Genomic DNA, 14,014 nt, shown 5'->3' with positions numbered 1-14,014 from the left:
ACTGTACGGAAACAGGGAGCTGGACAACACTTATTTGAACAAACGGACGACGTGCAGCTGAATGCCACACACTGCACAGCAGAGCAGAGCCTTACCTCTCCATTTCAATAAAAGAGTTGAAATCATCAGTCGAGCTGGAAGTGGCAAGAATTCAAGTGAAATTGGAATCTCCAAGGCAGCCTGCTGAGGCTGGTTACTTGAGCCACCATGTTGGCCCGAGATCCTGTTTTTGTCTTGTAGAATAAGGAAACCCATTATTGCTAACATGTGCTGCAAGAGTTCGTTAGCATTGAGGGTTCCCTTAGGAGTGGGCTAAGTGATGTGATCCCATTTTTCCCTATGAATATTTATAAGCAGACCACATTTGAGTCTATTTATTTTCTGGGATTTTTCTTCTTTTTTATGAGGTTTTCAATTTTATGTCTGAGGTTTTTATTTTCTATTTTTTTAAGGCAAGACTAATTGCGGGGGGGAAGGGGGTTGTTTGGTTGTGCAATAGCAACAGCTGTTGTTTTTTTGTGCCTCATTTGGCACTAGAGTAAAAACAGCAACTTTTTGTTTGTAATAATAACAGATGTGTATAACATTAAATGCAGTCTGTGCTAGAGATGGGAGAACGTGTTCTGAATAAATTTTCAACTCACTTGAAGTTCACGGGTTCAAAATTTACCCACAGAATCAAACTGCAAATGTCTTCACATGCCATGAATTTAATTCTATTAACTTTTGCACAGCCTTGGAACCCAGAAAAGGCTGTGTGCTTTAAAATTCACCAGGCTCTCCTCTAGCAGTACAAAAAGAGACATGTCCATTACCACTGACCATTACCACAGGCTTACATTGTTAGTGGGGAATGCAAAGCCGTAAGGAGAGGGTGAGACAGAAAATGAGAAGGATGGGTAATCAGAAAGGAGATGGCACCAGGCAACAAAGAGGCTGTAGCAGGGCTAGGGCAAGTGAATAGCAAATTAGGTAAGAAAAGGTCTAAAGGATCTCTGAAGCTCAGTCTTGCCAACTGTTGAGATTACTCCCTTTCTATGAAGTATTTAAGCATGTGTTTAAGTTTAAACACACATGGAGGGCCTACTAACTTCAGCAGGACCGGACACAGGCTTAATAGCTTTGCTGGATGGGGGCCAGCGTGTACTGCACCTTGCAGACTGACACTCCAGGTAAACGAGAGAGGGAATATCTACGGGGAGTCAGCAGTCAGAAAGTAAGAAACAGAAACCACAAGCCACAAGGCTCACTAGAAGCCCAAGGAGAACCAATTTACTATAAATATGACAGGAGGGATTGAATTTGTGAGATGTATTGCCTCTGCTGCAGATGAAAAGAAGCTAAGACAGACACTTCCTGTAATTACTGATACAGGATTAACTGCTCCAAAAAGAAAAGAATAAAAGAAACAGAAAAATATGCCTAACCCTATGAAGAAAATGAAAGAAAGGGCAGAAACAGTCTTCAAAAATATGTCAGCCTTCCACCAACACATTGAATAATAAATGGTTGCATGGTATTGGAAATTTCTGCAGAATTACCACTTTGAAACCACCCTTTCAAGAAATAATTGGCCAAAATCTATGTTGATAAATTAAATAATATTCCATCACCAGAAAAAAAAAACACAACATCATGCAAAGAATATTAAGACTGCACGGTAAAGCATTTAAGTCGAGGAACAATATTGTAAGTTCCTTGTGAATCTTCAATCCTTTCACACTCAGTTGTGTGTACCATAACACAGTTTTAATGAGATAACTTTATGTGGCCTGACACCCTAAGGGACACTAAACAGCATTTTATTCCACAGCAGTCTTCAATAGTCAGTAGAGACTGCTTACTGCCAGAAATATTGTGAAGAGAGAAAAGAAATGGAGTTCACACCCCTACAGTTTGCAGAGACAGCAAACAGTATAACTCTATGCATGATACCCAGATTTTCACTATCAGAGTCACTAATATATCTTTATCTTGAATAATGTGGTTTGTTTAATCAATGTTTATAGATTTGTGACAGAATGTCTCTTCAAAGAGAGTGGAGCACACATGAAAAGTAAAAGATTTAAATCCATTAGCATACAGTATTTGCTTTTAAATTACTTGGTAGCCACTTGGTACAGAAAAATGAAACTCACTCTGGAGTTTACATTCTTTCTCCTACTTGTCCTTCCAATGTAGCTCGGAAGAGCAGAAATGTAATGTGCACCTGTGGAGGAGGGTGGGTTTGCATGCAGCTTGCTGTAGACTACATTTTAAGGCAGGGAGCAGGTTGACTGGTTAGATACTGGAGGGAACGGTGCTGCAGTGTAACAAAGATGGTCTTTTCAGCCCTAAGGAATTGCACCTTTCCTCAGGACTCAACTTGGAGGTCTAGGGCAGTTTAGGACTTGACTTTAACCTTGGAGCAGATCATGTAGCAGCACTGAATGAGTTCGTCAGTCAGTCAGTTGTGCTGCTACAGGACCGCAGATGGTGAATTTTTACCCACCACTTTTTTTTTCATTTTAGAAGCCACTTCAACTGTTCATCTCAATGCTCAAATTGAGATGGATATGGATATGGATACTGCTGAAGTGGTATATTTTACTTAAGATCTATATTAAGCCATATCAGTTATTTGACCTCAGAAGCATCTTAAACATTTGAAAAGCATCAGCACAGGGAAAATATAAAAGTGTGCCAGGTTCTCGGCCAACAAAGCATTTGAAGAGACCTGAAGGGTCCAAGTTCTCACCTCCTGCTTATACTGTGAATGGCCTGAGCAAACCTGGTTGCCATGAGCCACATCAGATTCCCAGGAGAGCAGCTCCATCTGTTCACACTTCCTAAGATGTATGCAACATCTCACATGAGGCCCATTAATAGGAAAACTGCCCTCCGCAGTGAGTGCCAGAGTGACAGGAAAAGGACGTTCTCTCTTCTGAGGATGCAAGCATCACTCTTGCAGCCCACTGGCACAGCAGAACAGGGAGCGCCAAGGTATAGGCTCTGTATTCTACTGCTTCTGGCTGTCAAAAGTTCACACGTATAAAATTTTACAAACTGGAGTTTGTCATTTAAAATTTTATACCTAGGTGTCTGTGACTCATATTTTCCCCACTGGCTTCCAGGATGGAGAAGGAAACGCTGAGAAGGTGTAATGCTAATGACTTGGCTCTCTCTTCTGCAGTTCTGTTCAAAGATCTGCCCCTACATGAGGTGCTATTTAGAGCTCCCTCTTCTGAAAGTTTGAGCCATTAAAACAAAATAATTTGTCAGTGACAGAAATATGAGAAACAAAGGCTGACTTCAGCTTAAGGTTTCAAGTAATGCTAATTTTTGAAGCAATTAAGTAAAGCTACAATTACACTACTCTTTGGGCTCACTTCAGACTTTCAAATAAAAAATACTCAGACTGCAACCTTCGAGAAAGCAGCATGGCTTGATTGAAATAATTTGCTTTGCTTTGTCCGATTTACATTTTCAACCAAGTATGCACTGAGAAATGGAAGTAGAACAACCTCCTGTGGCTTGCCTTAACAATATGTATGCTCTTGAAATATTAACATGGCATCTCACCACTCTATAAAGATATTAAATATATGTGAAAGACATGTTCCAGTGTAGATACTTGGGACAGAGAAAGTTAAAGGGAGGAGGAGAAAAGGAGCACAGAGTCTTCAGAGCAAGGACAGAGGCAGGAAGCCCATATGCAGGGTAGCAGTAGCACACCTGGGGAACACCAGCCTAAATTAATAGCCTAAATTAATATGCCAGAAGATCCCTTCTTTACAATCTGCATGCCTCACTGCCATGCACACACTTCCAAGAAACACTGAAAAATATAATGGTGGCGAAAAAAAGGGATGAAAGCTCTGTTCTTTTAAAAAACTCACATGAGGACAGCTGCTGACTGGAATGCACTGTTTCTTGCGACACTCTGTCTTGCCTTTCACACAAGCACAGATGGTGCAGTTCACAGAGGACCACATCTCTCCATCCTGCAAGGGGGAACATGATATAGTATCAGCTGGGGTGGCAACAGGAAGCTATTTCAGCAATGTATCATTGCACAAGAAAGAATGACTTTCCCTGTTGGCATTGTGTCATTGTTTAGTCTAAATTATTTTGAGGTGTCTGTCCATGGCCAGTCGGATTAAAGATAAAGATCAAATTCAGCGGGTTTTCTTCCCTTTGGCCCTCTAGGTCAGAAATTCTTTTTTCCAAGGCTAACCAAATCACATTTGCATTTTTCATCAGTGTCCTGATTATTTGCATTGTTTTCTCTCCAGTATGTGTCTGAGATGTGATCACACCTACCACAAATTTTCATTTAAGCTCATATAATTAGAAAAACCTGATTCATTGGGTTGAGTGACATCTTTAAGTTGTTGCACGTGAAAGTATTTGATTAAGATGTCAGCATATAGTGAATTTATTCCCAGATGCAGCATCATTTTGACTTAGGGCAGGAATGGTTGAATAATGAATTCTAATTTAGATTACTTACAGCACTTTTACAGATACTTGATCTGCTAAACATCTGAAAATGTTTAGAAGAGATACGGTATTGAACTTCACAAATGCAAAGCAGGTAAGACAGTCTACGTATGGCTCCCAAAGTATTAGGTGCAGAGCAAAGTATCCCTCATGGCATTGTCCCCACCTACTTGGGAAGGACTGCTTGTGGAACTGCCCTGGCTCCCTTTTACATAGTGTTGCATTTGCCAAGTGTGGTTCCTAAAACATTCTGTCTCACCCACTTACAGTCTTGTGCTAGCCCACTTAGAGCCAAAGTGTGCATGTTTTGTGTTTACAGGGCTGCTGTGAAGGAAGGGTGAGGATAGACCTGACAGGAACAGGCAGTCCAACCAGACAGCTGTGAACAATTACGTGCCCACCTCAACATGACGTTCTGACCAGAGAGAAAAACAGACTAAATCTGAAATGCCAAGAAGCCTAACTTATTCAGTGCAGCACAGAATCATAGAATCATAGTATGGTTAGATTTGGAAGGGACCTGAAAAATCATCTAGTTCCAACATCCCTGCCACAGGCAGGGACACTTTCCACTAGATTAGGGTGCTCAAAGCCCCATCCAACCTGGCCTTGAACACTTCCAGGGATGGGGCATCCACAACTTCTCTAGGCAACCTGTCTCACAATCCTCACAGTAAAGAATTTAGTTAAAGGCTGCCTCTTCCTTATCCTTTGTTTCCAGGCCATGTTACAATTGCCTTGTGTTCCTGATGCAGCACATTCTTGTGGGCCTCTAATGATCACTCTTCAAGCATCTGCTAAGGTACCAGAATAAATCACAGCTGACTGCATGCACTTACCATGATTTTTTCGTCTCACAGCTAGTTTTGCACAGGAGTGCACAGGAGTGCAAAAACATTTGCTTTGCACATTCTATCTGTGTTAGACCATTAACTTCAACACAGCAACAGTGGATTTACCTTTTTGCACATGAGGCCAGAAAAGGGTGTACTGTCTCGTTATTTTTTCTTACTCCATATAATACTTAGTAATATAATAAAATCTTCACAAGAAGCAGAATATTTTAGTTGGGTGCCTAAGAAGCAGGCATTTGTTCCCGAAGCACAATAGCACCAGTGTGAAAGTGCCAATCAGATGGAGTAGAGTCTCAGCGTACAGTAGGTTCACATGTAATTTCCAGAATAAACACTTCAGCTATGTACACAAAAGATGGAATAAATGGGAAGCGATTCTGGCTGAGCAAACCAAGTATTCACAAAGGATTTAACATTTGATCTGATTCAAGGGTCTTCTAATTCACAGATGGCCCATGAGGTGACAGAGTCTTTTTCTGATACAGTGTGAAAAAAGCCCTACACTTGGAAAAACAAACAGGGTCTCAGCAATAGCAGAAGTGTTCTGCAGGGAATCCCTTGTGATTTGAAAACATTGGGTGAGAGTGCAGTAGGTAACAGTTATTACATGGCTATCCCAATATAGGATGTCAGGGGTGCTGTCCTTAGCAGAGACGTGAAATGTAGTAAATCAAGATGAGTAACTTTCAGCCAAGATGAACTTCACACAACTCCTGTTGAGTCAGCTATGGAAGAGACTTTTTGGCTCAGCAGATAAAGCCTACATACCACTCAGAATATCTTCTCCGTGAATATCAGTGTTTGTTTAGGAAAGCAGAGCATTACTATCTCTTACTAAAAAGTCATTATGTATCATGAAACAGCAGCTTAAATCTCCCTACGGAGAGGGAGACAACATGTCACATCAAGGAGGAACTGATCGTTAACTGCTGTGTATCAGCAGAATGTACATGAACTCAGAAAAAAAAAAAATGGCAAATTTTGCAAAGCTTTTCTCTGCATTGTTCCATCATCGAGGATGGTGAGGATTCAGCTATAAAACAAGCCACAATACTAATTTAAAGTAAACTCATGCTGTTTCAGCTGTTACAATGGCATCTATTCTTGACCCAAACCTGAAACTTTACCTGGAAGATCTTATTGCCAAACTTGCACACTTTCACTTCCTCAGGAGACATATACGAGACACACTCCTTACAGCAGTGGTCTTTGTTTTTGTTGCATTCACCAGGAAGTAAGCATCTCTTCTTACATATCACTGTTGAATCCTAGGTAAAAGGACAAAAGGAAATCATGAAATCATCACAAACATGTTTGTGCTCCTGTGTGTCCTTACCATAACATTTCTGCTTGCTCAGTCATTGCATCCACCCAAGCTGCAGCCCAACTGGTTGAATAGGTCAAATAATAAAAATTATTTACTGGATTAAGGGAATCTTTCATGGTCTGTGAAGCTAAAGCCCAGCTTATACTTCTGTAGGCCTGCAAAATCTTACTGATTTGACAAACCTTTCATTTTTTTGCCTAGGTGCAAAAGTGCAAGTAGTCACAGTCATGCTAGAGGCACCAAAAAAAAATCACTGCTCTTCAGCAGTGATGTAGTAATTCACCACTTAGAAACTCCTCTTCCACTGTAATGCAAACTTAAAAAGGATCACATCATCTGAGTAACTTTATTTTGCATCACACTGAGTCAGGCATCATGTCTCAGCTGAGGCAGTCAACAACTTTTTAAACTTTCCTAGCACAACTGCAAGTACTCTTCAGATCAGATTCTCAGGGACCACACAAGATGCCAAAGAAGAGTATCAGGGCTTACAGTTCCACAGCCCTACAAGTAACTGCTAAGCCAGAAAACCAGCAGCACACAATACCAAAGCACTGTGGACTTACCTTGCATGTACACATTGTGCAGTTGTCATAAACAAATGAGGATCCATTATCATACACATTGCTATGAAAGAGGCAGCTTCCAAATGGGAGGTCAAACACTTTCCTCTGTCCTGAATATAAATAAATAGTAATAGAAATAGAATGTGGTTGAAAAGATGCCATATTGTCAACAAAAATAGTAGGGCTTATTGTCACCAGACCAAATTCATGTGCAATGTGTCATTTGCTGTGTGTTTCCATTTTGGTGTGAAAAAAATATGTACTTTTAACAGTTCACTGTTCTTCTAGCGCACATTCATCTCTACAAATTCTACCATGGGAGGGAATATAAATATGATTTATGGCGTGTTTATATTGGAAAAATCTTTCTTCTCCTTCTCATCATAAAGTGCACAGTGCAGCTAAAGGAATAAAAAGTAAGCACTGCAAACTCTTGGGGTAGGTACACTTAAACTAGTTTAAACAGTCTTTAACTTAATGCAATAACTTATCAAATAAAGCAGCCTTAACTGGTTTTAGCGTATCTACTTCAGGGGTTCAAAGCAGCCAAACTAAATCAACTCAGTAACACTGATGCAAAAAAAAAACCCCATAGGTGTTGTCCAGTCTCATTAAGATAGCTTGGTGTGCCATGTTCACACAATGTTGCAAGAAATACAGGCATTTGCATTGTTTATGAACAGAATGAGGACAACAAAAGATATTTAGTTTCCATAACCCATAAAATATCTGGGTTTCGTGAGAGCGAGGCAAGGTTTAGAGCACTATACAGGGAAGGCAGCATCAATATCAAATCCTTCCTGAAGACCTGCAACCGTGCAAGGACTTTAAGATCCAAGTTGCAACACACTTTGCGGTTCTGTAAGCTTCTTTTATTCCTTAGCTTCTATCCTAGTATGTTTTTTTAAACAAGTGACCATTATGATACATAACCACGAGCTCTTTACAAAAAACTCACATTAAATCACTATATTTCCTGGTATTGAATACCTTCCCCTGTTTACTTTTGGTGGCAGCCAACTAATAAGATCTTTTGGGAGTGGCTGCCAGTCTCACGGCTTATCATTTCTGAGGTCTGATGTTAAATAGGCATCAATTCCAATGTAGGGAATGGTCACTATAAGTGCATACAAGAAGTCACTAAGCACTAGGCCAACACTTTAGCTCTCAAACCACCTGGTCTTGGCACACTGTAATTCCTTCCCTTTTCAATAATTTTTGATAAATGTAGACAGCTTGAAAGAAAAAGGTTCCAATTCCTTTTGAGATATAAGTGAACGAAAGGATAATCACACAGCAAAATCCATTGGATTAGCCATGAGTTTTTACAAATCTAATGTTAAAATAAGTGTTAAATAAAAGTTAAGAAATAACTGCTATTGTTCAGCTAGACACTATTTGAACATCTCTCTCTTGCAAATTAGTTATCTTGGACTAATCTGTGCTTGCATAACCAGCCTTCATTTTACTGAATGTGCATCTTTCTGGAAAGGCTTAAATGCTTTTGTAGGACTAACATAAGAAATCAGTTGAGGATGCTCAGTAGCCCTAAAAGGGACTGCTCTATATTCATGCACCACTTCTGGGCAAAGCCTAGCTATAGTCCCGCCTGTAACAACACTTCTACTGCCCTATGTGAGGCCAGGACTTCAACTGCATAACTTATGTCAACAAGTGAACAAAAGTCCAGTTCTTTCTCACACCCTCTTGCCATGCCTTGCAAACCACCCAGCGCAATTCCGGGTGGCCAACTCAGTTCAAATAGTTGGTAAAAAACCACTGACAAAGGAGCTACCACTTTAAAAGATGTGGTGATGAAGATATTGGCTTAATGGTTGGCTTTCCTGGCTCAAAACCGCTAGTTAAACTAATAATTCAAGTCCCAGTAGAGTCCACTGCATTCTTCTAAGCTATATACGCTGAGTATCAGGAATTCAATTGCAGGGAGGTCCTCCACATGATACTTTAAAAAACATGCATTAGCATCCCTGAAAACATTTCTCTTACCCAGCTGCCATGCAGTGTATTACACATCCTTTGGCTCTACCTCTGCTCCAAAAACTTCAACACTGCCCTGCGAATAGACATTATCTATTCACAGCTATATGACATGCTTTAGAGCAAAGACCACATAAAATGAAAATCATTATTATTAGTGAATTCATTTACAGACATTTCTAAGAGGGGAAAAATACTCTGTAAAAAAATCTCCACAAAGTAGTCAAAAATTAAAACTGGGTTTTGAATGCCTAGATCAAGGAGGGGAAGGATCAGTTGGGAAAAGCATGGGGTGGAGAGGACAAGGGGCTTTTACAGAAGGAAAGGAGAAATGTCCTCAGCCTAAATAGAAGCTCAGCATTTGGACTGTTCAACTCTCCATTTCATTCCTCTACTGTATTACTCTCTGGTGCTGCAGTTAAATGTTCGAGGCAGATATTTATCTGTAGCACTTCTCAATTAGCAAATAAATAAATAAATTCAGGTTTCTTTCAAGCAGTCAAACATGTCATGTAGTATGAGAAGCTGGAACTCTCTTTGGCTTGCTGCCTCCAAGGTCGGACCTCTCTGTATCCCGAACCTAGCCCTGGAAACAGACTTTGGATAGTAGTAAAGATGAGGTCAAAATAACAAAAAGTTTCTGTTGAAGAACTGGGAATTATCAGCTCTGAAAATTTTCCAAACCTAGTTATAAACTCATAGACCAAATGAAAGCTAATTTACTTGGTAGGATTTAAGCACTCCTTGTTTATGAAACAGAGGGACACGTGCTGAGGAATGTTAACCTGTGGGATCTGTGGACATGGCAAAAGCAAAATAAGGACTCTCAAAAGTCACTGCCTTCCTTGGCATGACTTTGAAGAACTAGCCCTTCATAGAGGCCTCTGACTTACTCCTTTAAAATGTGTTGGAAAAACGTAATTGAAAATATTGCTGGCTGAAACTGTGATTCCACCTTAAGAAGGCAACCATGAGCCAGACTCCGAGGTCACTAGCTTCTCTGACAACAGCTTCTAAGAATGCAATTTCAGTCCCAAAGTTTCCTCTGACCTGCATTTCCTCAAAACCAAGAATGCAAATGTACACTTGAATAAAAATATGAGAGGGTGAGGCCTTTTTCCTGTGGCAAATTCCAATGAAACATTTCCTTCCGCCTCAACCTCCTTTGTAAAACACATGTAATGAAGGTGGGAAACATCTCTACATTTGTCTCTAAGCAGCTCTTCTGTGGCTGCTTGCTTAGTACCACTCATCACAACCCTACACGCTGACCCCAAGTACTTCTTTAAACCTGTAGATTATAAAATCCACTGAGCAATACTGTCTCTCCCACCTCCCAGAATTTACCATTACTGTGAAATACTGGTATAAAAGATGCCACACAGAAACATATCATAGTAATTACAAAATTCCCAGGAAAAAAAAACCACTCACCTAAGCATTTGGGGCAACACTGTCCAGCAGGAATGTGACTGAGGTGCTGAGGACATGAGAGAATGGGGCAGACTTCTTGGATGCACTGTGTCATGCCACCCTGAAGGAAAATAGGCTCAGTTAGAAACAAATAAAACAAAATGTCAAGTAGACATGCACACACCCACACAGACTGGTAACAAGCCTTAGCCAAAGCAGTATTTGCAACAGACATTTCTGCTTGCATCAGGTATAGAAGGAATGTGTGCAACTGTCCTTCAACACTTTCTATATTGCTTGCAGAGACCTTGGATTATTCATATTTTTTCATTCTCTCAAGCAATGAATGTAGTAGTTGAAGAAACAGTGTCTTTCTATCTTATTTCTTGGTGTGGATATGAGAAAACTAGGGAGACTAAAATTATTATCTATGAACCTTTCCGGATGTTCAAAAAAGTTATTGAGCAATTTTTTACATTATTCTTCACCTCCTGTGCCGTGCCCTTCTAGGCTTGTCTGGGACAGGGATTAAGCACTGAAGCAAGATGAAAGCAGGTGTTCTTCCACTACGTCCATGACCTCAGAAACCATATAAGCCAAAATCACTTAAGAAAGCACATTCTTGTTAGCCTCCGAGTCCAACTATGTAAGCCTGGAAGATCTGCTTTCTTCAGAGGACTGAAAACCAAGAGGGTATACGAAATTTTGAGAGTGAATGTGGAAAAAAAAAAAAAAAAGAAAAAAGAAGCAACCTGGACTGGATATATGTTGGTGTATCAAGGAATAACAAAAAAAGAGAGAGGCAAAAAGCACAACAAAGACAAAAGCACAGAATATATGCCTAAGATTCAGTCAGTCAAAAGAGATCTTTGTTCTCATTCTGCTCTGTTGCCTGATTACTTCACCGTGTTTAGTCTGCACCCTCTACCAACATGTGCTCCATATGCTCATGAGAAGTCCAGGTTGTTAAACTTTAAAAATCGGTCCACCTTTGTCTTAGCAAGAGAAGTCAGCCCTTTTCATCTAATTTCCCTGCCTTATTTATCACTCAGAGCTGCAGGCTCACCCCAACAATAAACTTTGTGTTCCTGGATACTGCGATGGGAGACTTATGAACAGTCTCCTCCCACCTACATGCTGTATGCCTCTTGGGGCTATGGAAAAAGCTGCTCATTCTGAAGAGCTCTGTGCCTAAAGTGATGGTATGCCATTCCACTCCTAATGGCCTCAGTGAATCATGTAAAAAGCTTTTACATACAGGTAGACATACATATACACTATTATACAGAAAATAACCTACTGACTGTACCCCCATTCTATAATAAGTTTTCAGGCACTGAAGTCTACCTGTCCCAGGGGGCCACCAAAGCATCCTGAATGCACATGGCTAAGGACTGCTCGTAATTCTTTCACTGCGGCATGCAGGAACACAGAGTTTATTGTAGACTGAAATGACTGCTCTAAATTAAGGGTCAGACCAGAAACTTAACAAAACGAAATGAATTCTTCACTGATGTTCCTTATGACGCTCAGGGAATAGCTCTGTGAGAAGAGACACAGGTGCAGAATGAAGGAGAAAATACCAAAAAGGGGCTCTCTGAAGCAGTGCTGTCATTCAGCCCAGGAAAAAGGGCTAAGAGGAGACAAAGTTCAAACTTCGGTGACAATTCACCAAATGAGAAAGTAGGGCATGGAGACCTCAGCCAGTCTGGTGACAGGATAAGACATACATCCATGGAAGATAAAGCAATGCTCCAACCCATGGTGAGCACAGGTCCTTTCTTGCTACCTTGCTTCTGTATTTAGTACTTGCGTATCCTATGTCTCTCTGAACTGCTCTGGAGTCTTGCTTCTCTGACATTGAATCAAAGATCAGGCTTAGCACATTACTAAGACATTGCCTTTGCAGCCTTTTGCATATATTTTTTAAATGGAAAATGCCACGGATAATATGAAATATTTCATTTCAGCCCTTTTTTACCTTTTGTATGGGCCCATCCTCTGCACAAAACTAAGTCCGATTGCATCTCTCTCTTTACCCCGCTGCTACTCCTGCTTCCAGCTGTAATGCTGCTTTTTAACACCAAAATATCTTCTAACTTGCTGCTGTGCCAGATAGGCTCTTCCAGGCTTGAATACCATAGAATCGTCTAGGTTGGAAGGGACCTTTAAGATCATCAAGTCCAACCATCAACCTACCACCACCAAAAACCACCACTACACCATGTCCCTAAGCACCACGTCTATCATGTGAGATTGCATGTTCAAAAACAGTCTGAAACAAATCAACCTGTACCATTTAAAGTAAGCATAATTCTACTCGCCCTACACAGCTTACATAGTTCATTAGGCACTACAAGGAAATGTCAAAACCTACACAATATTTCTATTTTCTTAAAAGCCTCAATCATCACAATTCAAAACTTACAAAGCATTCAGAATCCCAGCTTTCAAAGCAGGATTAGCTAGTGCTGCCAGTGCTTTAAACTGCACAGAATAGAGCCATGTATAAAAAACAGTGCAACAAAAGTTCAACAAAACAATCAAGGGAAAAAATAACTCCGGAGAGCAAAAAGATTGGGTCTGGATGGCCTAGGCCAGGGTGGGAACTGCACAGTAAACACCTTGCCTCTTCCACCTCCCAATTACGTCCACAGCTTTTAGCTCACATTTCCTTGTTGAGCGTAACATCTTCCAGGCAGCCAGAATATTCCAGGTCCAAAGCAACACCTTCCAGTAAAACCAAACCTGAACTGGAAGCCAGCACAGACCAATAAAGTACAAGTGACATTTGCTTCCTGTGAGAAATGCTATTCAAGAGCTAGGGAAATAAATCCTTGAGTGATAGTTACATGAAGCCTTAATCAGGGGATTCTGCTGCAGACCACAGTCCTCTGGAGGTAACAGATTTTGTAAGAAACTACAGCCTACAATAAGAAGATTCACTTTCCACCTCAGAGACAAACAGAAACACTGTAACTTCTGCTGCCACCTCTTATCTTGCAAAAAAAAGCAAGAGGCTCCCTGGTATCAGCTCAAAGGGCAGTACAGACTGAGGTATCATCTCTTCTCAGCAGCTTCCTCAAGAGACAGAAGAGAGAGGAAGATGAAATAGCACTTTCTAACTCTCCCATCTTTGAGAAAGACAGACAATGAGTCTTTCCTAAAATGAATGCATGGATCTAGTCGAGCAACCCATCCTTCCACTTCTGCTTAGCTCCTACCTCAACTATGATACTTCACTGTTCAATAAGGACACAAGAAACTTGACAGAGTCGAGAGATGCACCCATCCAGGCTGCAGCTGACTTTGCTGGATGAAGGCTAGAGTCCAGTTTCTAGGCAGGCTACCCACATGCCTGGTGCACAGCATGT

At 40.7% G+C, this 14,014-nt stretch overlaps 1 protein-coding gene across 1 annotated transcript in view; it reads right to left on the bottom strand.

Annotated features, from left to right (window-relative positions):
- The window catches only part of BMPER (BMP binding endothelial regulator), a gene marked incomplete at its 5' end in the record, with an annotated part of 146,425 nt that overhangs the window by 60,829 nt on the left and 71,582 nt on the right, over nucleotides 1-14,014 (bottom strand). The window contains 4 exons of the mRNA XM_082479218.1: nucleotides 3,879-3,983; nucleotides 6,464-6,604; nucleotides 7,230-7,339; nucleotides 10,662-10,761. Of these exons, the coding sequence (XP_082335344.1) occupies nucleotides 3,879-3,983; nucleotides 6,464-6,604; nucleotides 7,230-7,339; nucleotides 10,662-10,761 (456 nt within the window). The remainder of the gene's footprint in view (nucleotides 1-3,878; nucleotides 3,984-6,463; nucleotides 6,605-7,229; nucleotides 7,340-10,661; nucleotides 10,762-14,014) is intronic.

Source organism: Vanellus vanellus (genome assembly GCF_965231255.1).
Source record: "Vanellus vanellus genome assembly, chromosome: 2".
NCBI lineage: Eukaryota > Metazoa > Chordata > Aves > Charadriiformes > Charadriidae > Vanellus > Vanellus vanellus.
This window is presented reverse-complemented; position numbering and strand designations above follow the sequence as displayed.